Source organism: Notothenia rossii (assembly GCF_949606895.1).
Source record: "Notothenia rossii genome assembly, chromosome: 1".
Lineage (NCBI taxonomy): Eukaryota > Metazoa > Chordata > Actinopteri > Perciformes > Nototheniidae > Notothenia > Notothenia rossii.
Genome location: NC_136912.1, coordinates 64,323,510 through 64,350,995, shown reverse-complemented (window position 1 = coordinate 64,350,995; position 27,486 = coordinate 64,323,510). Strand labels below are relative to the sequence as shown.

The following is a 27,486-nucleotide window of genomic DNA, read 5'->3' as shown; positions in this document are numbered from 1 at the left end:
GGTTGGGTTTTCAACTCTTTCACCTGTGGGGAAATTGCAGGATTGGCTCCAGGTCGCCCTTTGTATTTACTACAAGACAAATGTGCCTTTTTATTTCATACAGTTCAATTTGGATTAAGACAGGGAAATAATATAAACCTCACGCGTGGCGTTTTAATGTCAAGGGGAGCCTGTATGTAATTACATTGCAAATACTGACTTGAGCCCCACCACTGTATGGGTTAGCCATACCATAGATTACCCAACACAGATACTCTGGCGCCGCAACTGTTTGCGGTCTACTATGACAAAGAAGAGCCTGTCAAGTTTGGCTGTACTCAGCATTGAATCAAACGCACCATCGCTTTAAATCTTAATAAGTTTGTGTGGCGTTTTGCTGATCAAGATGGTAATCGCCACATTCAGCTGTTATAGGCATGCCAACTTGATGCTCTGCTCACGGATGAGTCGATGAGAATAATAAACTATGTAAGATGATGACCTTACATGTGTAAATATATGTTCCCTCTTTGCGGGGGTCTGCCCCCAAAAAACAGTTTCAAGTCCTGAGAAAGTCAATTAAGACGGTGTGTAAAACTTCACTGCCCAGCCAAAAAAAAGTAACCACTTTGATTTAACTAGGCCAGTAGGTACGGGCATTCCACTGGATAATAACTGCAGCGATGTTTATGTTTTAGCTGAATAAAGTTTTTTTTTAACCCTAACTGATGCAGTTAGTCATTTCTTTAATGTTTGTTCTTTCTGATGTAAAGTCAAGGTTGTAACTGTTTGCAATGAAGTTGTGGGGCGCGGAACTGTTCCTTTGATTCTTTTGAATTATGATAGTAATTACTGGTCTTTCAAATTTGAAGGAGGGTGAGCAAGCATCTTGAGGAACGTTCATCATTAACTCCTCCAAAAAAATATAGTTTATTTAATAATAACGCTGAATATGTGAATCATAACAGTGATTGATAGCTGATAGGAATAATATGATTGTTAATATTATCATATTCATACAGACACATATCGATGAGACAGTTAATGTACTTATTGCAGCAGTCTGCATATTTGGTACCCCTGCTGGTCTAAGAGTTAAACCAACTCATTCAGTTAAAATTCATTAAATTACGTGTGCCACCTTATATATTTATATTTAAGGCTTTACTGATGTGCTACAATAATCTCACCTAATGTTATTTTGTTAAAATATCAATATTGTGGATTTCCAAGTTAACATGGGTTGATATGACTGCGATTAAATCAGAATATACTTCTGCCAGGGGATGCCACCCCTCAAATTCTCCTGCCACCCTCTTGCCACCCCATGAATATTTGTCTAGATCCGCCCCTGGGCGGAACTAATCTGCGGTGTTTTGTGTTACACCTGTTTGTTTAATCGACGCACTTGATAGTCGCAACTGCAGAACAACGCAGAATGTAAAGAAAATCTAAGGAAACTAAGGGGAAAATGCAGTTAAAGATATCAGCCCCTCTAGATGACTAGCAGCCTACGAGGTACGTTTTTGTGCTGGTTGTTTGTCTAAATGTGTGTGGTTGAGCTGCAGGTTATATGCAGTGCTTGAATTGGAATAAAAAAGGTGCCAGTACTCTAAATCAGCAACAAGTATTTGGCACAAAGTCATAGTATATCCTATAATGCTGGTGGGTTTGTCTCTTTACTGTATATTTTAGAAAGGCTCACTGTACTTAAACAAAATGACTCAGGGTGCATCTGAGATTAGAGGGGATGCAGTGGTAAAGTGCTCTTTTTATAAGTGGGGAGTGGACCTGACACCCTCTAGTCTAGGGGAGTCCGGGGGCATGCTCCCCCGGGAACATTTTTTCTTAAATATTGAAGTTAGATGCATCAATCTGGTGCACTTTGAGAGCAAAATGAAGAGATATATGGATACCTCTCAACATCCATAATGAAACAACTGTAAACAGATTTACTTTTTCTTTATGGATATAAAAGAAAGTAAAGCTTGACTCCTACTGGCTGGTTAAATGACTCCTCGTCCCTGAGGCCACTACCAGTTTTTTGTGCCATTTTGCTGGATTTATTTGTCAATAGCGTTGCTGCACAAAGTGATAGCCCTCTAGTTTAAATCTACTACCCAAAAAGAAACATATGGAGATGGGTTACTATTTCAAAAAAATTGCAAATCTATTTGGGAACAGTGGGGCCGGGCCTCAAATCCTATAGGGGGGTCCGGGGGCATGCTCCCCCGGTAAGATTTTTTTTTAAATGTTGGACTTAAATGCATCAATCTGGTGCATTTTGAGGGGGAAATAAAGAGACTACACCCATATGAAACAAAAATGTATACATTTAAATAATCATAAAATCATAAGTACATGGCCATAACCAATAACATACAATATCCAATATGAAAAAACATTGAAACTTGTTTATTTATTTGTTTTTGGTTCATTTATAGTTGCGAGTGTGTCTGGGCTCCTGAATCGGCCTCTCCTGTCTCCCTCCTCTCCCCCCTGCTCCTCTTTGAGGCAACAGCAAAGACTAGTTTTAGCTCTCAACAAGTTTATCTTACCTTTTTTCACCTAGTTAACATTTTGTTTGTATTATTCATGCATATTTTACTAATCACTACCCCCTCAAATGGAAATATGTGTTTACATATGGTGACCGAACCGTTTGAGACCCACTGAGATAACTTAAACTAAGTTAACTATCTAAAGACTCAGAGAGTAATTTACCTCACCAGAGCTGTAGTTATCAGCCTCTGAGTCTGAAAGCAAAGGACTCTCCCTCCACCTTGTTGTTGAAACAGTTCCTGATATCCGTTAGCGCAGCTAGCTAGCACCAGATGCTAACAACAATACACGTAACCGGTGCGCGCGCTTTCTCGCTCGCTCGCGCCACACATACACCAACACACACCCTCCCGAGCTTGAATGACACACAGAGACCAATCGAGGGCATTAGTATGATCTCTATGAAAGTGGCAATGTCGGCAGGCCACGTCATGTAGACAGCCAGTCACCCTCTGTGAGGCAGAGTCAGACCCACATTTGCGCTGCGTTGCGTTTACAATATATACGTATATTGCCGGCGGCTGAGTACCGGCATTTTACTGAGTACCGGCACCTTGCCGGTACTCAGTAAGAAGTGCCGGTACCACATGGGTAAAAATCAGAAGTGCCAGTACTGCGTACCGGTGAGTACCGGCCCAATTCAAGCACTGGTTATATGTATGTATGTATGCTATGCGCTAGCTTGTGCTACATGCTATTGTTAGCTTGTGCTACATGCTGTGTGGGATATGTGTGCCGTTTATTGTTTTATTTAGCGGCATTAACAGTGATGACATGCATATATTCCATATTTATTTATTGTTTACCTTTTATATATATTTTTGTCTTACAACCCAGTTCTCACGGGTTGGAATAGGTCCCACGAGAATAAACCCCGTATTTAATCAAGACCTCAACCTCGTGTCATTTACTGGAGGGAGCTACAGTTTCCATTTGAAAGACCTGATGCACTTTGAGACAAACATTAAGTGGTTAGCTTAAGACCATTTTGTTCCGTAAACATTTGGTGTCTATGACTGATGGCCATTGCCCAGCTTAAAGCACACACCTTCAGAGCTTGTGGTTTTCAAAATCCAGTGCGGCTGCTGTAAATAGTCGAGAGACACCCTCCCCAAGCTGACCAACAATATAGCCAAAATAAAAGTCAGGACCTCTCTAACATTTGCTGGTTTTTGTGTTCTGATATATAAACTCCTGCCAATAGGGGCCACAGTGTAACCACAATAACATACAATGTTAAGAGAATAAGTGTATGCCCGGGAGCTGATGCTGTGGTGGTTAACCATGAGTAAAGAAACTAGTAGCCATATCCTCTGTCCTGTGCTTTATTAATGTTCACTTTCTACTAATACACAACACTGGTGTCTGGCTGTGGGTTTACGGAGCACTCTGTTCCATATGCACAGTGGCGGCGCAAGGGTATTGCTGGGGTAGGCTACAGCCATACCAAGAAATGGCTTAGCCCCACCTTAGCCCCACCATGAAAAATGATGTTAAAGTAAGCGAAATAAAGTCTGCCACCTCGCGCGGAGTAAATTGCACAGACAGCAGATAGTAAGATTGATTTCAGTAGCCACTTGTCTGGAAATACCGAAGACCAGAAACGGTTTTGAAAACTTCTGTCACGTAGTAATCGTCTTCTCAATAGAACATCTTTGATAATGTCTTCTGGCCAATCAGAATCACGATAACGTGATTGTTGCAGGAAGTCCCGACGGAGAATACTTTTGCGGTAGTACATATCTATATACATCGATACAACACTACGTGTTGATAGAAATCAGCACGTAATGAAATAAGACCCCACGGTTTGATGATTGATAGGTGTGTGGGCTGTCTTTCATGTTGACACACAGAACAATCCACCCTTATCCACAATCAGGGTTCTTACACCTTTTCCAAAGTCAAATTCAAGCACTTTTCAAGCATTTTCAAGGTGCATTTTCAAGCTTTTCAAGCAGCGTACAGCTGTTGTAAATTACATATTTATATGCACATACTGATACTCAAATGATTATTTCCCTACCTCACATTAAATCAGATGTTCTTTATGCTATAAACAACCAAATGTGTGTTTCGTAATAGCATTCTACATAACGATGAAAAATTAAAGATAAGAAAACAAAGTTTAATATTGTAAAATGAGTGACCCATATCATATATAGTAGACTGGGCATCCCATATAACCTGGCTGAGCCAATATAAAACAATCAGCCAACTAACTTTTCAATAAATTCTTTATTAACATTTTTAACATTATTGAGGTCCTTTTAGGGTGGCAGTAAACATACGGCTCTCCAAGGTTAGGACAAAACCATTGAAACACAAAGCTGATATAAAAAAAAGCGTGTGCAGAGATCCTCTTTCTGTGTAAGAGTTTTGGAGGTTTCCAGGGAATTTTTTTCAGAATATGAAACTTTTATTGCCCAAATCTCCCGATAAATACATGTTTGAAGCTTGTAAAGGGAAGATGACAGCTCTCCCTCGCACTAATGCTTTTACGTAGCGATGCTCCCCCCTCCCTCCCGCTGACATTATGAATGTATGGCGTATAGTAATCATAGATAACACGGCAGGGTCCGTTACAGTTTGTTTTCATCTGATTTCAAATAAAGAAAGTCTTGGCTTTCAGAATATTAAACTTGTTTCGACAAATTCAGATGATAAATACAACTTTGAAGCTTGTAACGGCATAATTACAAGCGGAGAACGGAGTAACTTTACGTCAAAGCAGGCATAACAACAGCCGGTGTTTCTCGTGAGTGTTTTCCCCGGGAAACTAACACAATACACACAAACGCAAAAATACACAAACACGAAACTTCCGGTTGGGCATGACGGAGTAGAGACGTGCGTAGTTCTGCTCCCGCAAACTTTTGTGCTGTAACTTTTCTGAAGCCCATAACTTTTCTTTAACTTACATTCAAGTGAACATTAATATTATTCCGCTCACAACGCCACCATAGTATGCCGCCCAAATTGGCGAAAAGCAACAAAAAAGAAAAAACCGCCGGGACCGATAGCCCCGAGCTAGCTAGCAACGATCTCAACATGGCGGACATGGCTAGCCTCCTTGAAGACCACCGTAGAGCTCTCTCTGCCGACTTTAAGTCTGCCATCTCAACTCTTGAAGCCAAACTAGACCGAATCCAAGCGACTGTGTCAGACCGTCCACGGGCAGACAATTGCTTCGCTCGAGTCCAATGCTAACTTGCAGGACGAACGCATGTTAGCCCTGGAGGCTACTTGTGCTACGCTAACGGACAGCAATGCTAAACTGGTGGCCAAGGTCACTGATCTCGAGTCCCGCAGCCGGCGCAACAATATAAGAATTGTCGGTTTGCCAGAATCCATTGAGGGCCCTCATCCCTCGACATTCTTCCCGAAGCTGCTGATGGAGGTCCTTGGTGAGGGCGTCCTTGATTCGCCGCCGGAGTGCGACAGGGCCCACCGCTCACTCACCGACAAGCCCAAGCCGGGACAGAGGCCACGGCCGGTCATCATCTGCGTCCACAGGTACCAGCAGAAGGAGAATATTATCCGTGAGGCCCGGGCCAGGAGAGGCAAGCTACAATACCAAGGTACGCCCATCGCCATCTACGAGGACTACGCACCCGAAGTGATGGAAAAGCGCTACAAATACCGAGAGGTGATGGCGGAGCTTTACAACCTAGGGCTCAAGCCAGCCCTGCTGTTCCCTGCGAGGCTTTCCATCGTATCGAAGGAGGGAGGTAAGAAGAGATTCTCCTCGGTGGCAGAGGCTAAATGCTACATAGCATCCATTCGTCCTGACGCTGAATCAGTCTCACGCGTCTGATGGGACGTTTAGTAAGAGACTATTATTACTTTTTTTTGTATTCTGCTTTCATGGACACTTTTTGTACATGCACTTTGGCCGCTCTGGTATTTGCACTGATTTGAGCCTAGTGCTGATATTGCAATGAACATGAATGTACCTGCTACTGTTTACACTACATGGGACCCAGGTACTTGGACTGTTCTGAATGCTGTTTGAACTGATTCCTTCTATGGGTTTTAACCCTTAAAGTGCAATTCTATTTTGTTTTACTTGATCTCTGGGCCTTATTTTATTTATGTATGTTACTTGAGATCTATGTCAGTGGCTTATTGCCCCCTGCTATGCTTATATTGGTAGGCTGTTTACCTATCTATGGATGTTAGTATAATTGCTATTTTATGCATATATATACACTTGAGTTTTTTGTTTTTTTGTTTGTTCACTTGATACTCTTCCGTGTTACAATGGGCTTCCCGCTTTTAGTATAGGGAACGGGACCCCGGAAGATAAGTTCTGCTGTTGAGCTTTGAGCTATAGCGCTCAGTCAGGGTTTGTATTTGCGATGCTCCGGGTATGGTCACATTTGGGTTTATGGGTTGTGTTTTGTTTATGGTTTGTCTATTTTTTGCCTTCGCTTGTTTTTTTTGTACTGTTTTTTCCCCTTCCCCGGTCTTCTTCTTCCCCCCCACCACTCCTCTCCCCTCAGTCCTCGGGAAGCACAACGTTTTCAGACCACCTTCATTAGACTCCCCATATGACTAACAGTATGACGACTGCTGGCAGAAGTGTGCGCCTGATCTCCTGGAACACCAGAGGAATGAACAAAGCTATTAAAATTGGTAAGGTCTTGACTCGATTGCAACATCTTAAAGGGGACATTATATTTTTACAAGAAACACACCTTAAAACGTCTGACACCCTTCGCATCAAGCGGGCGTGGATGGGCCATTACTTCCACTCAAGATTTTCTAGTAAAGCCAGAGGTGCTGCCATTATTATTCACAAGAGTGTGATGTTCGTACCAACAAATACTATTCTCGACAATAATGGCCGCTACGTCATAGTTTCAGGTGTCTTGCAGGGCATGCCTGTAATTTTGGTTTCTGTTTACGCACCCAACTGGGATCATGATCAATTCTTTATGAACCTTTTTGCTAAAATCCCGAACGCAGACAATCACCGCATAATCGTGGGTGGAGATTTTAACTTGATTCAAGATGTGCATCTCGACAGGTCATCCCTTAAACTTGGCACTCTCTCAAAATCCGCCAATGTAGTCTCAAATTATGCAGCACAATTAGGAATCTCAGACCCTTGGAGATTTAAAAACCCTGAAAGTAAAGCTTTCTCTTTTTTCTCACACGTCCACCACACATTCTCGCGAATAGATTTTTTTCTGCTTGATGACAGCTTGCTACACCTTGCCAGCGCGTGTCAATACCATCCTATAGCCACCTCAGATCACGCCCCTGTATCAATTGACAGCCACTTCCCTCTTAGTGTTACTCCCGCTAAGTTGTGGAGGTTCAGTTCCCACCTGCTGTCAGATGACAAGTTTAAGGACTTTGTTAACTCTCAGATTCGTTTATATATCGAAATTAATGACACTGCTGACCTAAGTTGTGGAACAGTGTGGGAGGCTCTCAAAGCCTATGTTCGTGGGCAGGTTATATCGTATGTTTCCAAACTAAGAAAGGATGAAAGGGTTCGGCTGTCGGCAATTTTGGAAGAACTTCTCCGAATTGATGAAACGTATTCCTTCTCCCCCTCACCAACCTTATATAAAGAACGCATATTATTACATTTGGAACATGACCTTTTAATGACGAGCGTAGTGGAGAGACAACTGAGGCAAACTAAGCAGCGCTTTTTTGAACAGGGGGACAAGGCTGGGAGGCTTCTGGCTTAACAGGCTCGGGCAGTTAACGCTTCCAGATTAATCCCCAAAGTAAAGTCGCCCGAAGGCAATTTAGTCTCTGACCCGATTGAAATAAACAAGTCTTTCTTTGAATTTTATAATAATTTGTACACTTCTGAATGCCCCACAATTGGCACAATAAACCCAAATCCTCTTGACTCCTTAACTTTCCCCCAAATTGACGTAGTTAACGCAGGCGGAATGGGGGACCCCATTTCCACTTTAGAGATACAGGAAGCCATCAAATCTATGCAAAATGGGAAATCCCCTGGTCCGGACGGCTTCACAGTCGAATTCTACAAGGCATATTCGTCTCTTTTGGCCCCAATTCTAGCAAGGATGTATAATGATTCCCTTAAAGAAGGCAGATTACCTCAAACCCTGTCCATGGCATCCATCTCTCTACTATTTAAGAAGGATAAAGATCCTACTCTCTGTGGCAGCTACAGACCAATTTCTCTCCTAAATGTTGATTGTAAAATACTGGCTAAGATTTTGTCCCTCCGCCTCCAACTCGTGATACCTTCTATAGTTCCGCTTGACCAAACAGGCTTTATGATAGGGAGACACTCTTTCTTCAACACCAGGAGGCTACTTAATGTTATTTTCTCGCCCCCGTCCAATGTCCCCGAAGTCATAGTTTCACTCGATGCGGAAAAAGCTTTTGATAGGGTGGAGTGGAGCTACTTGTTCTTCATTTTAGAAAAATTTGGCTTTGACTCAAAATTTATTTCTTGGATTAAGCTTTTATATGCCTCACCTTCTGCATCGGTAAACACAAATGGCATTAAATCGTCTGCTTTCCCTCTCCAACGTGGGACACGCCAGGGCTGCCCGCTTTCTCCCCTATTGTTTAATTTAGCCATTGAGCCTCTAGCTATATGACTCAGAGGCCATAATGCAGGGGCGTCAAACTCAAATACACAGTGGGCCAAAATAAAAAAATGGGTACTAGTCGAGGGCCGGACTGGTTCAACGTTTATTGCAAAATGTATTGAAATGAACTTATTGCACATATTAAACCTGGGACTAACAAAGCTTAAATTATTGCCTATAAAAACAACATTAAACATTAAATAATCAGTTGCATTCATTTCTTATGGCTCTATCTGCAGAGTCATTTCTTATGATTACATTTCTCCACAGGCCAACAACTGCTTCAAAAAAACTATTTCCCTCAAAGAACAAAACAAACATTCCCTGTTGTCGTGAGAAAGAAAGTGCAGAAGGAAACATCCATGTTAACTCAGTGTGCTGCTCTGTGATGCTAGTTCAAGCCAGATACTTGGCATCTCATCTCGGGTGCAAGTTCATCAATGTTTGGGCTCAGGCTCTGAGCTGAGGAGACCCTCAGGATTGAGTGAAGGTGTGCGTGCAATATACAGGCGGGCCAGATCTAATAGTAATTAGAAATTATCCTGCGGGCCGAAATTAAATCCACCAAGGGCCTGATTTGGCCCCCGGGCCTTGAGTTTGACACATGTGCCATAATGGGTTTGAGGGCATCACTCGTCATGGTATAGTTCACAAACTTTCCCTTTACGCGGATGACCTTCTCCTATACGTCTCCAATCCTGTGTCCTCTCTCCCTCCTATATTGTCAATCCTTGAGCAGTTTGGTCGTTTATCAGGCTACAAATTAAATCTCCAAAAGAGCGAACTATTTTTTGTAAACCAACTGGCGAAGACACTCCCCCCAACCGCTTTTCCCTTTAATATTGCATCAGATGGCTTCAGATACTTGGGGGTGTCCATCACCAGCTCCTTTAAAGATCTGTTTCCCAAAAATGTTCAACCACTCTTAGCTAAATGCAAATCGGATCTATCTAGGTGGTCTTCCCTTCCCTTATCCCTTGTTGGCCGTGTCAATCTTATTAAAATGGTAATTCTGCCGAAATTCTTATATCTCTTCCAGCATATCCCAATTTACATCAATACATCTTTTTTCACCAGTCTTGACAGTCAACTAAATGCGTTCATTTGGGATGATAAACCCGCCCGTCTTAAAAAATAAATTCTTCAGCTCCCCAAGTCGGAGGGTGGCTTGGCACTCCCGAACTTCCGTCACTACTACTGGGCCTCTAATATTAACCGACTCCTTTACTGGATTGGCCCCAAGACTCCTAACTCCAGCCCACCATGGGTTCACATTGAGATCTCCTCCTCCTCTAGCTCCTTACACTCTGTGATTTGCTCCCAACTTCCCGTAATGACGCACAAAATCTCAGTCAACCCAATTGTTACCAGTACTATTAAGATTTGGCTTCAATTCAGAAGGCAACATGGCTTACACAGAGCCTCAATCCTAGCTCCAATACTAAATGATCACTCATTCTCCCCATCCTGCTCGGACCCCACCTTCCGTATGTGGGCTGGTAACGGGCTTGTCACAATCAGTAATCTTTACAAGGATGGGGTTTTCTCTGACTTTGCATCCTTGTCAGCCAAATATCACCTGCCAAATAATCATCTTTTCCGCTTCTTCCAAATTAGACATTTTGCTCAAAAGCAATTTCCCCATTTTCCCAACCGCCCCCCTGAGTCAGGAATTGACCAGTTTCTCACCCTTGATTGTGACCAAAAAAGGCTGGTATCTACTATTTATGGAAAACTTGCCTCCTTTGACCTAGCCTCTACTACATCTGTAAAAGAGTCCTGGGAGGGTGAGTTGGGTGTAGACATATCTGACAGTAAGTGGAGGGACATTCTTCGTTTGGTGCAAACCTCATCTATCTGTGCTAGGCACGGTCTAATGCAGTGTAAGGTGCTCCACAGGGCTCACTTTACCAATGCTAAACTAGCCAAAATATTTCCTCTTAGAAGCGATGCCTGTAACAGATGCAAGCAATCTCCTGCCAATCACACGCATGTTTTGGTCATGCCCCAGCCTGAATGCATTCTGGTCTAGTATTTTCAAAACCCTTGAACAGGCCCTTAACACACCCATACCCCTTAACACTCTAACTGCCTTGTTCGGCATCCCCCCAACACAGAACATGCCCACCACGACCCAGCGGGTCATCGCCTTCACAACCCTGCTGGCCAGGCGTTCCATTCTTCTGAAGTGGAAGCACGTTTCCCCGCCCACACATGACAGGTGGATACAGGAACTATTACAGTGTATTAATCTCGAAAAGATACGATTTTCACTTCAAGGATCCCTGACACTCTTTCATAAGACCTGGACTCCCTTACTACTGCTAATCAATGACCTGACAATCAACCCTGATGCTGATGAGTTGTGAATGAACCCGGTGGGGGGGGGGGGAAGAGACCTTCACTTCCCCCTTTCCTTATCTCCCTAATATATCGACCATTGCTTTGTTTGTCTTCTCTGTTTCCTCATGTAACTTGCAGTACCATTATTTCCCTGGTATTTATTTTTACTGACTAATAACATGAAGAAGCATCTGTATTTTTATGTAATTTTCAGTTATTGGTCTTCGTATTTTATGTCATTTTTATCCCCTTTTATTTTTTTTATTATTATTTTTTTTATGTTGGTGTTTTGTAACTTTTTGATTGATGTCTTGTTTATAATGTGATCATAGCCCATAGGGGTGAGGGTGAGCGAGGGTGGGGGGGTGGGGTAACTATTTAGTCTTCCTACAGACCATCTTCTCTACGTGTGTACCTAATGTATTGCAACTGTGATGTCTGTCAAAAAGCCAATAAAAAGATTTTGAAAAAAAAAATAAAAATAAAATACACAAACACACACACACACTCGCGAGCTTCCCCCAGACCAGTAATACAAACGAAAATATGTTTCCTCCGTTAGAAAGTTAGGAATATCCTCTTTCCAACAGTGTATAACTCAAAATGTGTCTTCGGGTCAATGTGACTGATTTCGATGGAGCAAGTTTAGGCACGAAAAATACTACCAGTAGAAATACATTGCTTTTATGTGCTTCATCCTCTGAAAACCACAGGATGGCGACTGTCGCACATACTGACATAGGTACGCTCCTTTTTATTATTGTCACCTGCATAAGCAATTATCCCACATCGAGTTCGCTAACGTTACTAGCTTAAACAAACGTAACATGCAACGTTAGCCTAATCCAAAATGCTCTACTACGGCTTACCTTTCATATCGTCAGCGCAGACTCTCCCATCGCGAATAATTGAAATTCTTTGTGGCAAACTGTGCAGAAGGTGAATCGTTGGGTTGATCCTCGTTTTAGCCACAGCTTGTATTTATTTTTCGGATAGCCAACACTCGTTAAAACAGCAACCTCCTGGCATACTGTGATTCTCTCATTAGAATGCCCAGGTCACACAAAATAAAACACTTGCAGGTCGCGCGCATAGCGCGGGAAGGCCGGAGCGGAGCTGTTTTATGTAGAAGCGAAGCAACTAAGCTCGCTCCGACTTCTTTATTTTCTTTTAATCTAAAAAGCGAACTATTCAGTCAGACAGCAATTTATTGTAAAAGTAAAGCATTTACAATTTCAAGCACTTTATCTCAAATCCAAGCACCATTCCCAAAATTCAAGCACTTTTCAAGTCATGAAAACACCTCGTAAAAATTCAAGCATTTTCAAGGATTTCAAGCACCCGTACGAACCCTGACAATGTAAAGTAATTCACACAGCCTCTTCCCTCTTCTCTCTGTGAGGAGCAGCAGGTTCAGCTTTCAGAACAAAGTAACAAAAAACAAAAATGGCATTCATTTTTTTAAATATGTCGTGTAGTAATATATTTATTTACTTTTCTTCTCAAGAGAGTACCAGAATGTGTATTTTATGTTAGTATTTCAAAAAATCTCCTGGGCGAGAATCCCCCCAGACCCCCTTGCAGCGGTTGGGTTTTCAGCATCAACTCTTTCACCTGTGGGGAAATTGCAGGATTGGCTCCAGGTTGCCCTTTTTATTTACGACAAGACAGATGTGCCTTTTTATTTCGTACAGTTCAATTTGGATTGAGACAGGGAAATAATCTAAACTTCACACGTGGCGTTTCACTGTCAAGGGGGGCGATATAGCGTGTATGTATTTACATTGCAAATACTGACTTGAGCCTAGGGCTGGGCGATATATCGAGTTTACACGATACATCGTGGATTGCACTCCATGCGATGTCGTAAATGACCACATCGTGAACATCGAGTATTATGTTGTCAAATCAATTTCCCGCCGCGGCCAAAATGAGCTTTCCTTTCTCCCTCATAGACACAGTCACACACGCAGGCACACACGCAGGCCCCGTCTAACTTGCACACAAACATTACACACATGCACAGTGACAGAGAGCAGGGCTCGACATTATAAATGGCCCGCTGGCTCGGAAGCACTATTTAGACACCCCGGGCCAGCATAACGTACTTTCCACTTGCCCGCTCGGGCCACTAAAAATATTGCTTAAAAAAAATAAAATTGTCCAGTGGTATAGGTACTTTGACAAGCAATTTTGTTAAATTGTTTCGTTTATTAACGCTACAACATAGCGTTTCGTGAGGCGGTTGTCGTTGTTGGGTGAAAGGCAAACGGGAGCCTGCTCGCGCTGGCTCCGCAGCAGCTGTTTGCTGCAGAGCCAGCGCGAGCAGGCTCCCGTTTGCCCGTGAGCGCCGGGCAAAAAACTATCTTCAAATAAAATAAAGTCACCGGAGGAGTTAAAGGAGAGTGACAGGGAGCATGAGAAGAAGAGGGAGAGAAAGTTTCAGCCAGCTTGATCGATGGAGTTAGCTTCTAGTGGTGCAGCGACGCGTCCTAAAACCCTTTTATAATCTATCGATTAGATTTATGATTCGAAAATTATAAAAGTAGGGTAGACATGTGGAGATTATCCGGCTGAAAAAAACGTGCATTTATCAAACAGGTTTGTTTTCCACAGACCTTATTTCCAGCTATTTTCCAAAACCCTGTGGAGAAATCCCATTGCTTTTTTGTCGAGGGAACCAGCAGCTTCCTTCCTGGTTTAGGACGCGTCACTGCACCTCTCAATATGATGCCCATATAAACAAGGTCTTCTGTCGGCTCTGTACATCAATGCCGACCTATGCTGACAAGTAAGTGAAGAGTAGAAAATATAAAAGGTATTGGCTATAGGGAAATGTCCCAGCAGTTTAGGAGAATGAAGGTTATAATCTAATCTAATACATAGCCATTACATGTCTAATTCCTGATAATGACAGGAAGACAGAAAGCGCATTATACTACTAATAATAATAATACTACTAATAATAATAATACTACTCATAATAATAGCAGACATTTTTGAACAATGACCACAATATCATTATTTTCATAAACCAAATATGAACAATTGAGGAAAATGAGGAAGAACTGATGATTCAAATGTTGTAGTACAAGTAGTAATGTAGTTAGTGCATAAATTACTATTGCAACAAATGTGTTAATTTTCTTCATTATTAGTCGATTCTTTTTAACGCAGACATATGTTGCAGGGACTACTAGAATCATCATACTGGCGTGACTGTAAACATCAGGGGGTTAAATTTTTTGAGGACATTTCAGAATATCGCGATATATATCGTAAATCGCGATATAGTCAGTAAATATCGCGATATCATTTAGAGACCATATCGCCCAGCCCTACTTGAGCCCCACCACTGTATGGGTTAGCCCTACCATAGATTATCCAACAAAAATACTCTGGCGCCGCCCACTGCATATGCAGTGCATTTTGTGAGATCAGAGCCCACATTTTAGACTTATTTTTTAAAGGAGGTAATACATGAAGTAGACTCACTGTTGTATAGACTCCTACACAATCAAACTTATTTTTGCAACAAGTAGCATCACCTCTTGCAGAAAGACTGCAGGTTTGCATTCCTCTCTTTCCAACCAATTGCTTTCCAACCAAAGTCCATTAAAGCCTGCTTTTTACCTTGCATCCAAAACATATATACTTATTTTGAGCAGAGGTGGAAGAAGTATAGATATTGTACTTGAGTAAAAGTAGAACTACCAGAGTGTAGGAATACTTTGTTACAAGTAAAAGTCCTGTAATCAAAATGTTACTCAAGGAAAAGTACAAAAGTATTGGCATCAAAATATACTTAAAGTACCAAAAGTAAAAGTAGTCATTCTGCAGATTGGTCCATTTCAGAATAATATATTCAATATGTTTTGATTATAATTATTGATGCATTCAAGTGTTATCAAAGCTGGTAAAGGTGCAGCTAGTTTGAATGACTTTGTATACTGAATGGTAGCTTGTGGATTTACTCTGGGCACATTCCAAGGTCTTATTTAAGAGTTGATTATGTTTCAAATCATTAATCCAAATCTGAAAAGTAACTAAAGGTATTACCGTAAATAAAAGTAGTGGAGTAGAAGTACAAGGTTGCATAAAATGTAAATACTCAAGTATCTCGAAATTGTACTGAAGTACAGTACTTGAGTAAATACACTTTGAGCAAAACAAATCAAAACATCCAAAAGTCGTTTTGTTGTATCCTTTTTTCTTTTATACGTGGACAGCGTCAACCATGTGTTCAACACTACATCCGTATCCTGGTTTGTGGATGTACCCTTAAAAGGTCATTGAAAAAATGCAGCTAAGTGCCTGAGAACGCAAGGAGGTAATGGAATAGGTTGCTGTGTGTGTGTGTGTGTGTGTGTGTGTGTGTGTGTGTGTGTGTGTGTGTGTGTGTGTGTGTGTGTGTGTGTGTGTGTGTGTGTGTGTGTGTGTGTGTGTGTGTGTGTGTGTGTGTGTGTGTGTGTGTGTGTGTGTGTGTGTGTACCTCAGATTTTTCCAGGGTGGGGATGTTGTCATTGATGTCCAGGACTTTGACCTCCACTGTTCCTGTCCCTACTAGGCCGCTGGATCCCCCTCCCATATCAGTCCCCTCTACGACCAGTTTGTAGAAGTCAATAGTCTGTTGGAGGGAAAACAGGTACATTCCTCTGTTATCTGATGACATGTGATCATATTGTGCAGGGTGAGTCAGACCCTCAGGGCAAAACAGTGATGTTGTATATTGTTCCTGGATTGAATTTCAAAGAACATGTTGTTCCAACTAAAGTATTTTCATCCCGCCTTAATTCAAATTATGTAGAAACCCTGGGGCCCTGAAACTATCAAAAGTCTACTTGCTAAAATGCCTTCTAGACATCTGCAAGTGGATTTCCTGCAGCTAAAAGATTAATAGTCATCACAGAGGTTCTCTGTCCCAGTCCATCACTCAGCACTGCAAAAGTCTTGATATTCGACCAAAACATCAAGCTAGATAAGCTCAGACTATTTCTTACTCCATAAAAGTTTGAAACAGTTGTTCCAGCCAAATTAGCAGTACATTTGATTACTCTCTCCTCCCTGGCATACATTTAAAAAATCCTTCTCCCGTTTTCAGCTTAATCAAAACTCTGCTTTTGAATTTAACTCAGGTTAGAAAAAACGACCACATCACACGAATCCTGAGAGGCATAGCTTGCCAGAGTTATTTATCAGACCTCTTATTGCCCTATGTCGACTCCCACAACCTGAGATCCTGAGATGCGTCGTTGCTGGTTGCTCCAAGGTACAGATTGAAACGCAAAGCATATAGAGCCTTAGCTGTAAGGGCTCCTGGCTTTGGAACAACCTGCCTGAGGAGATTAGGGCTGCAAACTCTTTTATGGTAAATGGTAAATGGACTGTATTTATGTTTCACTTTATCCACGACCCCTCTAAGCGCTTTTAATTCTTCAAGTCATCTTTCATACAGAGTAGTAAGCAAACATTCACACACATTCAGACAACATTGGCTTTGCCGTTGGGAGCAACTTGGGTAAAGTATCTTGGGATAGGATACAAGGATACATCGACATGTTGAGTGCAAGGGCTGGGATCAAACTCACAACCTTCCAATTGAAAGAAGGCTGCACCACCTTGCAGCCACTCTGTATTAAGTATTATTCTTTTGAAAGGTGCTGCAACATATGTGAGATGTGTTTGATATACAATGACCAGAAGCCTCACCTCTCTGTCCAGGTTTTCCTCTTTGACGTACAGTTGGCCCGTCTTTCTGTCTAGAGTGAACATGTGACCGGTGCCTGCGGGCTCCTGACTCACGATCCGGTAGCTGATCTCACTATTAATTGTTCCAGCTTCATCGTTATCATTCCCCTTGATCTGCATAACAACGCTTCCTGCAGCAAATCACAGCACAAGCCATAACATTTCAGAGAATCTGTTCTCAGCTAGTATTCACATACAGTGTTTGCCTTTGTTTAACTTTTGAGTTAATCAAAGATTAAATATTATAATATGATATCATTTGAACAAAACGCTTAAAGGTGGGGTAGGTAATTTTGGAGAAACCAGCTCGAGTACGCTAGAATTTGAAAAAACACAACCGGAAAAAATCTGCCACTTCCTTACAGAGCCCCTCCTCCAACACACAGGAACATGACCAATGAGGGCACGAGATAAGTTTGTGCACAGATGTAAGGCTGACAGGCAGGTAGGCCATCCAGTTATTTTAGCCGGGCCGGCTAAAATGATTGGTCGTGCTTTTTACAGTACTACGGCTTCCACAGATGAATTTTTTTATGGATTAGTTGTCAAAGCACTTAAGATATTCATTGCTATCGGGATGTTAAGAGCATTCCATGGAATATAACAAAAAGTGTATCTCGAGCCGGTTTCTCAAACTTACCTACCCCACCTTTAAGAAAAAAAAAACGCTGTAAGACGCTCAAAATACAATGAAAACAGGGAACCTAAAAAGTGATGCACACAGATAGGACCGGAGCGCTTGTTGGCATTCGGGGTTTATAAAGTTGTCCAACTGTCACTGTTGGCAGAGTAAGCCTGTTTCATAATTGTGTACTTTGTCAGTATATTCATAATATACGTTAGCTAGCTTACAGCAGATCTGCAATATTATCGGATGGAATCATGCCATTACATCACATGTTAAAATATGCCGATAAAATTTACATTTTATGGCCGAATTTATAATCCCTGATCATCAAGTGCTTTCGGTCCCAGCATCACTTTTTAGTTTCCCCGTTTCCGTTGAGTTTTGAGCTTTGTTACTGTAGGTATGGGCTATTGTGAAAAATAAGCACTTTTACTTTTAGCACTTTTAGTGCATTTATATTGTCATCCTTTATTATTTTAAATAAAGGACTTTTGTTATTTTTAATGTTGCTTTACTGATTTAACATATTTATGAGTTCTGACTGTTTCCATCATTCTCTTACAGCAGCAGGCTGATATGTGTTCAAAAATGTGACTACCTGGTTTGCTTTCCTCTGTGATGTTGCCCATTTGCAGCTCAAAATAAGGAGCGTTGTCATTCTGGTCCAGAACTGTGACTGTCAGTGGGACATCATCCTCTGCTTTCTTTCCGTCTTTGAACCTTGCGATCCCTGTTAGCTGCATGAGTTACATCAAGAAACACTTTACTATTGATCTTTGAAGATAGAATACAGACACCCAAACCTCAATTCAATGTTGCTTCACTAGATTTTTTTCGGAGCATCCTGCGTCTTCTCGCAGCATTTCTGAGCAGGTTTGTTTAGAAGAAAGTAAATTGACTTTCATCCATTGCCTGACTGTGGATGTCACAGCTGTCACATCTGCACTTTCTTATCACTGCTGTTTTGTGCATGTGCCAAGCCTGGTCTCTTAATATACGTACATACCTATTAAACTAAACTTTTATGTGGAAGCATATTTCGTCCCTATGACGCGTGGTTGTCACATATGCGTTTCTTAAGGTGTGTGGGAATTTATGCCAGGTAAACTCCTTGTTTAAACTTTACATACAGGTTCATTACTACATTTATTTGAAGCTTCGTTAATATTACAAATCTGCTTGCACAAGACGTTGACAATCATCTGAAATATTTGGGCGTTACTAGTGCCTTCTTTATTTGTATTCTCTTTGCTGCTATAACGGTTTTTAATCACTGTTGTAATCCCTGCTTACATTTATTATTTTTTCTTTTCAAATGCATAGAGATAAGCCTACCAAATGTCATCTATAGTATATCAAGTATAATGACAATGAACCCCTTTTGATTTGATCTGAAACAAAAGTCCAAAACAATATACTGTATGCACAAGGGTGGGCTAATGACATTCAGTAAAGCTCTGTGACTGAAGGAACGTGAGCTTTATTCTCCCACCAGTCTTCATCAGGTTTCAGGACAGTACAACTTTAAAGAAAGACTTACATTGTAGAATTGGCGTTTCTCCCGGTCCAGTAAATCAGTGATGCGTACAAACCCCGTATTTCGGTCCACTACAAAGAGATTGAGGGGTTCCTTGTCAGCTCCTTCTCCAGTGAGATAATAATCCACCAGATCACCTAAGTCTTTATCAGAGCGAATCTGACAACAAAACACAGACAGAGGAATCATGGACTTGCTATTCAGGTTTCCCTCTCCTGTAGTGTAATATATAGGTTTTTGTGAATGTAAATGGTCTGCAAAGGCGACCCAAGCTTTAACACCAGAGTTCCATTAAGAATCTTGCAATATTTAATTCAGGACGATAACATCCATATCCAGTGTGATGTAATCTAAAATACAAAGTGAGTTGATTGAAACTGTAACAAAACATCGAAGTTCAGTCCACTATTAGTGTTGCAGGATGTTCAACCTAAGCCACTTTGTTTTTTGAAAGTTTAATTAATTAATTAGGGCTGATCATTAAAGTTTTTTTTATTATATACACATACAGACAAACCATGGGTCACAGGAGGGGTGGGATGTTGATCAGTATTGGCTTAGGATGGGCGTCTTTACGCGTCTCAACCAATGAGAGCATTTGGGGTGGGCCTAAGACTGCTGCAGCGCTCACATGAACCGAAACAGAAGAGAAGTGGCAGGACAGAAACATTTTAAATCTCTTCCAGACGGCGGAGTTGATAGAACCAGAGTTATTTATAATCACTGCAAAGTTGAATTTTCTTCTCACTGGACTAACTTGTTAACTAACTGGGTAACTTGTTTTTCTTTAACTAGATCAAATGTTAATGCCCTTGCAGTGGCACATAGCTTTGGTTTGATATTTATATTTGATTATATTAATTAATGTTGAAGTTGAGATTTACAAGAAATATTTCAACTGCTACTGTGTAAAGGGAATACTGTTGTTAAAAGGGATATTATTTGTTTAAAGTGTTTACAAACCAAATGTTATTGCACTTTTGTTATAGCAGTGCTTTTAAAATAAAAGTGCGCAATACACTGGTTTTGAATTCATTATTGAATTTTGCGCATTAATCGAAGAAAATCATGCGATTAATCACGATAAAAAATGGTAATCGTTGCCAAGCGCTAATTTATAGCAATAAATATGTATCACTCTACACAAATAAACGTTAATAACAGGTTTGCTTGGGGTACACTTATATTTGTACTCATAAATTACCAATGCAGGCGTGGCTTCTCTAATAATACATACACTCAGATGTTACTGGTACACTATGTTCCCTACCCTATTTCTTATCTCAGCATTTTCTTGGGAACGTTCTGTTAAAACGTCACTTCTTTAGCCTTTACTGCAGCCCAAGGCCAAATCACCCAGCAGCACAGCTGAGGACTCAAACCAGTTGAAACAGGTTGGCTCACTGCAGGCAAAGGCGTGACAGAAACAAGTTTTTTATTTTTATTTTGGAACATTGAAGCTCATCCAACTGGGCACTTTGCCAGTGACAAATTATAATGACTGTGTTTGCAAGTTGTGGGAAATCATATTTGGATCAAACCTTGACAATGAATTCCTTGTGTCGGTAGTCAGTGTTTTCCATAAGCTTGGCAGGAGGAAGGATCCACTCCCTCTTCTTCCTCCTCAGGGTCTTTTGCCTTCTCGGTCCTGACTCGGCACTGAGCACCTGAAAGGAAACCACACATAACAATTGAATTTGCTTTTGAATGTTTAATTTTCTGCAAATATGAAATAACATTGTCAAACTCTTCACACAGCAAAGACAAGGTGTGAAACAAGGGCAATATGATTTCAATCCCTTCATTTTTCCAAAGACTTTAGTCTTATGAGTGATCTTTCTTTCCTCTTTAGAATTAAGACAAGAGCTCCAATAAAAAGCTGCTAATATATATATTTCAACGCTATAGCACCAACTACATTTAAGAAGTTTGAATTTAAACATGAACCACTATTGGGAGCTAATTATTAAGAATAAAGGTGATGTGAAGAGCTTTAATGACTACAGCTCAGATAAATATAGTTGATCAGCCACAGCATGAATGAGTGGGGAAAAGGAAATCAGGAAAAGCATAAGTTATGGTTTTGAGGCAGTGGCACCTGTGTTCAGTTCATTTTCTATATGTTGCACTGGAAAATATCAGAACACACAATTATTTCTACAGCTATGCTGAAAATACACAACTGTTCACCTCCCTAAAACCAAATGACATCAACCCTATCGATAAACTGTTTCAATGCACATTAAGCAAATAATATGCTGTAATTCAGAGAAAGGTTAAAAAAAATGAGAGAGAAACAGAGACGAGTTGAATAACCAAAAGTCCGTGGCCAGGCCCCAAACAAAATGTGTAAGCATGCATCTAGATCCAGATCAGAATTTTGAATCAACACAAAAAGAATGCCACATTTATACCAGCTTAGAAATTGTATTTGCTACAGTCCAACCAATTCTCTCTGAAAGAGATACTGAGAGAACTATACCTGTCTTTGTTGCTAGCAGGCTGATTTAGTGCAATGTTCATAACATTTAGTGCAATGTTCATAAACATTTTTACTCAAGAAAAAGTTATAAATCATTTAGAGATTGTGCAGCGGCATGTGTACAGACCAAGACCACAAAGAAAGCACCAGATTTCAAGTGATTTTAAGTTGTGTTCAAAGCTCCCATGTACTCCCTTTACCTAAGCATCCTCTTATTCTTAATCGAATATATATAATTCTTTCTTCCATCTTTTACTGTGCTGTGCCCTTAGATGTATGTTCCAGGGTTTCCGTTAGCTGGTAATTACCGGTTTTTAGCTGGTAACAACCGATATTCACTCTTAATGATTTGATATGATTTGATATAAAGGCCGATCAAGAGAGCTGGATCTGATCGATATGGACATAAACGCGAGTCAAGTATAATCGGACAAGAGAGAGAGAGAGAGATCTGATCAGCTGCTGAGTCAAACGGAGACACGCAGCTCTGCATAATCACCTGAAGCCCCGCCCACTGTTTAGCGAGCTGCATGAGAAACTGACGGGCTGTCAGGAGAGAGAGGGAGGGAGAGAGGAAAAGAGAGGATCCGTTTCTCCCGTGTTATCCAAAGTTATAAACTTTTGAATAATGTCCTTCATCTACTACAAGTAATTTGTTTGAATGTAATAATTATGTTATTTGTTGTCTGTGGAATCATTTATTGAAAGATGAATCAGAATTTTTCGATCTATTACGATTATAAACTGAAGCAATATAAAAATGACTCCCATTAACTGAGTTTTAATTTAAAACTCAGTTAATCGGACTATGAGCGGATACGCTGATGTTTAAAACTTTTTAAACATCAGCGTATCCGCTCATTAAAACTTTTAAACATCAGCGCATCCGCTCATAGTCCGGTAATTAGTCTACCTGCTAACGGAAACTCTGCTACACAATTATTATTATTATTATTATTGTTATTGAAACATGACCGGTAAATTAAATTCTGTCCGGACATTTGACCGACGAGAAAAAATCTTAGTGGAAACCCTGGTATGTGTTTGTTTTATGTACAAATGGCGCCCTATAGATAAATAAAGTATGTGTGTGTGTGTGTGGTTGTGAGTGTTTATGTGGGTTATTGCTATTGGAGCTCTCATGTTGTTATGTCAAACATTTTTCCTGATAAACAACACACAAATCAGCTTCTGATTTAGTGGGCCAAAAAACAGTGATGCCAACATGCTCAAGCAGTAACGAACAAGTGACATCATGTTACAAGAAAAAGTGACAAAGACATCCATCAAAGTTAGAATGAATTCAACTTTTTTTTTAAACATGGACATTAAGGTAATATTGATGATACTTGCACTGACGAACAGTGCTTTCATTCAAATGGTATTCAAAGCATACGTAACACAACTGAAGCAGTGGACCAATTTTACTGGGGAGGGGGGGCAGTGGTGGGGTCATTTATGACAGCGGCACATTAAATGCGGGTAAACAGAGACGAAGACAGTGTTCAAGATTTCAACATTATAAGGTAGGGATGTCCAAACTATGGCCCGGAGGACAACTGCAGCCCCGTGGTCCAGCAAATTCTAATGTGGTTGATTTTGCTAACTTATAACTTAAAGGTAGGCTAGGTAATTCACTTCAGAAACACTTTTTGTTATATTCCATGGAATGCTCTTAACATCCCGATAGCAATGAATACATTAAATGCTTTGACAATAAATACATATTCATCTGTGGAAGCCATAGCACTGTAAAAAGTACGACCAATCATCTTAGCCGGCCCGGCTAAAATAACTGGATGGCCTACCTGCCTGTCAGTCTCCCATCTGTGCACAAACTTATCTCGTGCCCTCATTGGTAATGTGCGCGTTCGTGTGTGTTGGAGGAAGAGGGGCTCTGTAAGGAAGTCTGAAGGAAGGGGCAGATTTTTTCCGGTTGTGTAATTTAACATTCTAGCACACTCGAGCTGGTTTCTCCATTCTTACCTACCCTACCTTTAACTTATCAGGCAATATACCTCAAGTGAGGGGCCCAGCCCCTCAGTATGTTTTTCTATATGTGGCCCTCAGTGAATAAAGTTTGGACACCCTTGGTATAGGGTCATAACGCAAACCCCACCCCTCTGCCATGATAGGTATTTGTTTCAGTTGCAGGATTTTGTAATACCTTATTAAATGACATGAGTAAAAACTAAAAATTCTGCTAAGTAAGCAATTGAAAGCACAGTCTTTGCTACAACACGAAATGGTAATATATTTTTCTTTCTGTGGGGGCGGGGTTCAGGAGGGGTCCAAGGTCAGTATTACCCCTAGAACCACCCATGAACTGAAGCCAACACATTTTCTTATTTCTATCTACACAAAAATATTTTTTTGGTTTGCTTTCTTTGATTCATTTGTGTACATTGAGTTAGACGCAACTATATGGAGGGCTGGGAACACCATGTACTTAACATCTTCATGACGTCACACATATTATGAAATGCCAATATAGCGTAAAAAAAATCCTTCCTTTTTATGCTTACTATTGTCTCTCAAATTTGTCAAAACCTAGCATACTGTACACGAGCATGCTGCTTAATATAGTAATAACAATAACAGTGTAAGCATGAATCATATTTTTCTAAGTGTGCTTTGGAATCATTAGCAATTGCATTTTAAATAATTGCAAATTAGACCTCTTAAAAAATAAACCCCTGTCCTGCAATGACAGGTTGCATTATGCCCTGCAGCATGCCCCAGTGTGTCAATGTTAAAGTCACTTACTAGAGTAGATTGAATACTCACCAAAGCCAGCACTAACAGGAGCAGCAGGCCCACTTCTGAGAAGGAGAGGCGAGTCATGTCTGCAGCCAAGTTGAGTTGACTGCAGCTTCCCTTTTTGTGCACGGGTATCCCACTGAAGACGAACCCACGAGCCTTAAATCTCTTCTATCAGAGACACACCTTTGTCAAGCCCCCACCCCCTGTTGACTATCACAACTGCACCTGTCACATGATTGCATTTTTCTTTAAGGTGTGTCTGCTCACTGATGTACAGTTTGCAAACGTACAGTTAAGCCTCAGGGTAAAACATTTGACCAAGGCAATGCCAGCTTGTTTTCTACAGGACCAGGTTTTTACAGAAGTGAAGGAAGAAGTTCTCCCCGTAAGGTTATAACGGCCTCAGAATACGATATGTTCTTTTCACAAAAGCCAACACCAAGTCGATGTTATTTCATGTTTTGAGCAACTTAATATTCATTACCAATTGAATTGCCTTTTTGTAATGTCAATGTTAAATGCATACATTACTTTAGTGCTGTTTTCCTTCTATATGGTCACTACTAAAGGAACCTGTATAAAGGTGGGGGGGGAAAGGACCAGTACTCATTTATTTACATATTAGCATGTGTATCAGTAAACCATTATTACATAAAATAACAAGCCAAGCCTTCTCATTCTGCTCCAGGTTTAATTGTACTGCCCTTTATTTGAAATAGTAAAACAAATATCTAAAAGTGGAGATGAAGCTCTTCAGAACTTAAATCAAAGAGTGTAGCATCTACAAGCGAAAGTAAAACTACTTATATAAAATCCTTACATTTTAATGCACACCCAGGGGTTGTGATGAGGTGCTGATAACTGACAATAGAACCATGTGCATATATTTTATTTAGATCTGTTCATTTTTAACTTGAATTTTCACAAAACATGTCTCTGAAATGTTTGGCTCGTAAAACCAAACAGATCATGCATTGCAGCATCCCATAAACCCCTCTGTTTCAGCCCTGTTTCAAAAGTGCTGATTCTCTGTCTGTTACTTTAGATGAAAATAAGGAGCCACTCCCCACGCCCCTCTGAGAGATATTTGGTTAAAAAGAACACAATGGTGCTCTAGGATGGTTGGTGATTGGCTAATGTTTACACAAGCCAACAAATCGTTGTGATATAAGTGGCCAAAATCTGATCAGCTTATTTTTAGACAGGTTTTTATATAAATGGATCAGGACAAAAAGTGAGCAAATCTTTCTTCCTTAAACCTTCAGAATTTCTTTACACAGTGGGGACACATGTTTATTTATAAAATACATGAAAAAGTGGATTGTGTCAAATAGGCATGGGCGGCCGGCCCATAGGAGCGCTAGGGGCGCCGCCCCCCCTCTTCCCACATGTTTGATTGTCATTACAAATTAAAAATAAATGAAAAGATATATTAAAAAATATTTTTTTCTTTATTTTTTCAATTAATACAAAAAAAAAAAAAAAATGTATGAACAAGGTAAATATATTATATAGTTGGTATCAGTAAAATGTATAATCTACAATAAAATCCCGTTTAAAATTGTGTCTAAAGTTACTGATAAGTCACATGTTTCCTGCCTGGCCGCAGCGTGTATCATTACCCTCTCTCGTCTGGGTGCTAAGAAAGGAGCCCTCAGCCAGAGCAGCAGCAGCCAAAAAGCTGACTGTTGCTATCTGTAAACTATGCCGCCGAAACATAATTTCAGCCAATCAGCGTCGTCAGATCTTATGGTCATAGGGCGCCCATTTCAGCGCCCTGTGTGTCTGTGAGTTGTTTGGACTCATATCCAAGGTGACGCTACAGTACTTGATGAGGAAGGCTGCGTCTGCAGGTGGAGACTCCGGGTGCTAGTGGATCGCTGGAGCTGTAGATTAACATCTACATGCTTATTGTAGTTGTAAAGGCAATGCCTGTAGCACCATGGAGCATATGTGTGGGCTGGACCTGTATTTTACAGGAAAGGAGTGAGCAGAGGGTCGAGTTGTCGATTCTTGTTCAGTTTTCTGTGACTATCTTCTAATGGTGTAGTTGTATTCAAGTCAGAGTGGAAACATTCGTAAGTAAATCAGATTTTTTTTATGTATGACACACACACACACACACACACACACACGCATACGCACACGTGGCTGGTTTCGGTTGTTATGTCAATTAACACTCAACAGCACAGCACAGCACAGCAGGAGTCAATCTGCATTTATCTGAGACTAAGGCCCTAGCCACACGAAAACGAACAAATTAGATATCAAAAAGGTCTTCCGTCAACACGTAATCGGCACCAGAAACGTGTCCGTCCACACGAGATCATTCGACTAGCTGGAGACGCTGTAGTACATATGCCGGGCCTGTAAGTGGCGCTGTACTTCCGCCACAAAATACACTGTTGTGGATATTTTAAACTCGTCAATACTGTAAAGATGTACAATGAGAGTAATCAATAATAAACTGGTGAAAGCAAGCAGCGTTGTCTTTAAGTTATTTATTTGAAGCTTCAAAGGTACATGTCTCACAGAGTACAGAGTAGTCTGCAGGAGTGCAAACAGGGTATAATGTGTGTGTGTGTGTGTTTTATAGAGGACTGTTGCTGTGCAGAAAGGAAAAAGAGATAAGACTTTCTCCTGACTGTTATGTTACAATGCTCTCAGAGGGAGAGCCGCATCCTCCAGGTACGACCTTGGTGGGAAGCTACCGTGTGGTACAGGTCGAGTTGACCAAACAGTTTCTAAGCATAATATCCTCATTTGGTTTTACCATATAAAGTAATATAAGAAATTGCCACTACAACACCAAAAGCAGCGAAGAAGACTTCACGAGCATTCATGGTTGCCA

General features: G+C 40.8%; 1 protein-coding gene across 1 annotated transcript in view; it reads right to left on the bottom strand.

Moving 5' to 3' along the window:
- The window catches only part of LOC307019348 (uncharacterized protein), a 41,832-nt gene extending 17,082 nt beyond the window's left edge, over positions 1-24,750 (bottom strand). Inside the window, exons 1-6 of the mRNA XM_079650162.1 lie at positions 24,660-24,750; positions 20,932-21,057; positions 19,394-19,549; positions 18,452-18,590; positions 17,187-17,356; positions 15,970-16,104 (exon numbers count right to left, since the gene is read on the bottom strand). Of these exons, the coding sequence (XP_079506288.1) occupies positions 15,970-16,104; positions 17,187-17,356; positions 18,452-18,590; positions 19,394-19,549; positions 20,932-21,057; positions 24,660-24,716 (783 nt within the window). The 5' untranslated portion in view covers positions 24,717-24,750. The remainder of the gene's footprint in view (positions 1-15,969; positions 16,105-17,186; positions 17,357-18,451; positions 18,591-19,393; positions 19,550-20,931; positions 21,058-24,659) is intronic.
- Between the last annotated feature and the right edge of the window lie 2,736 nt (positions 24,751-27,486).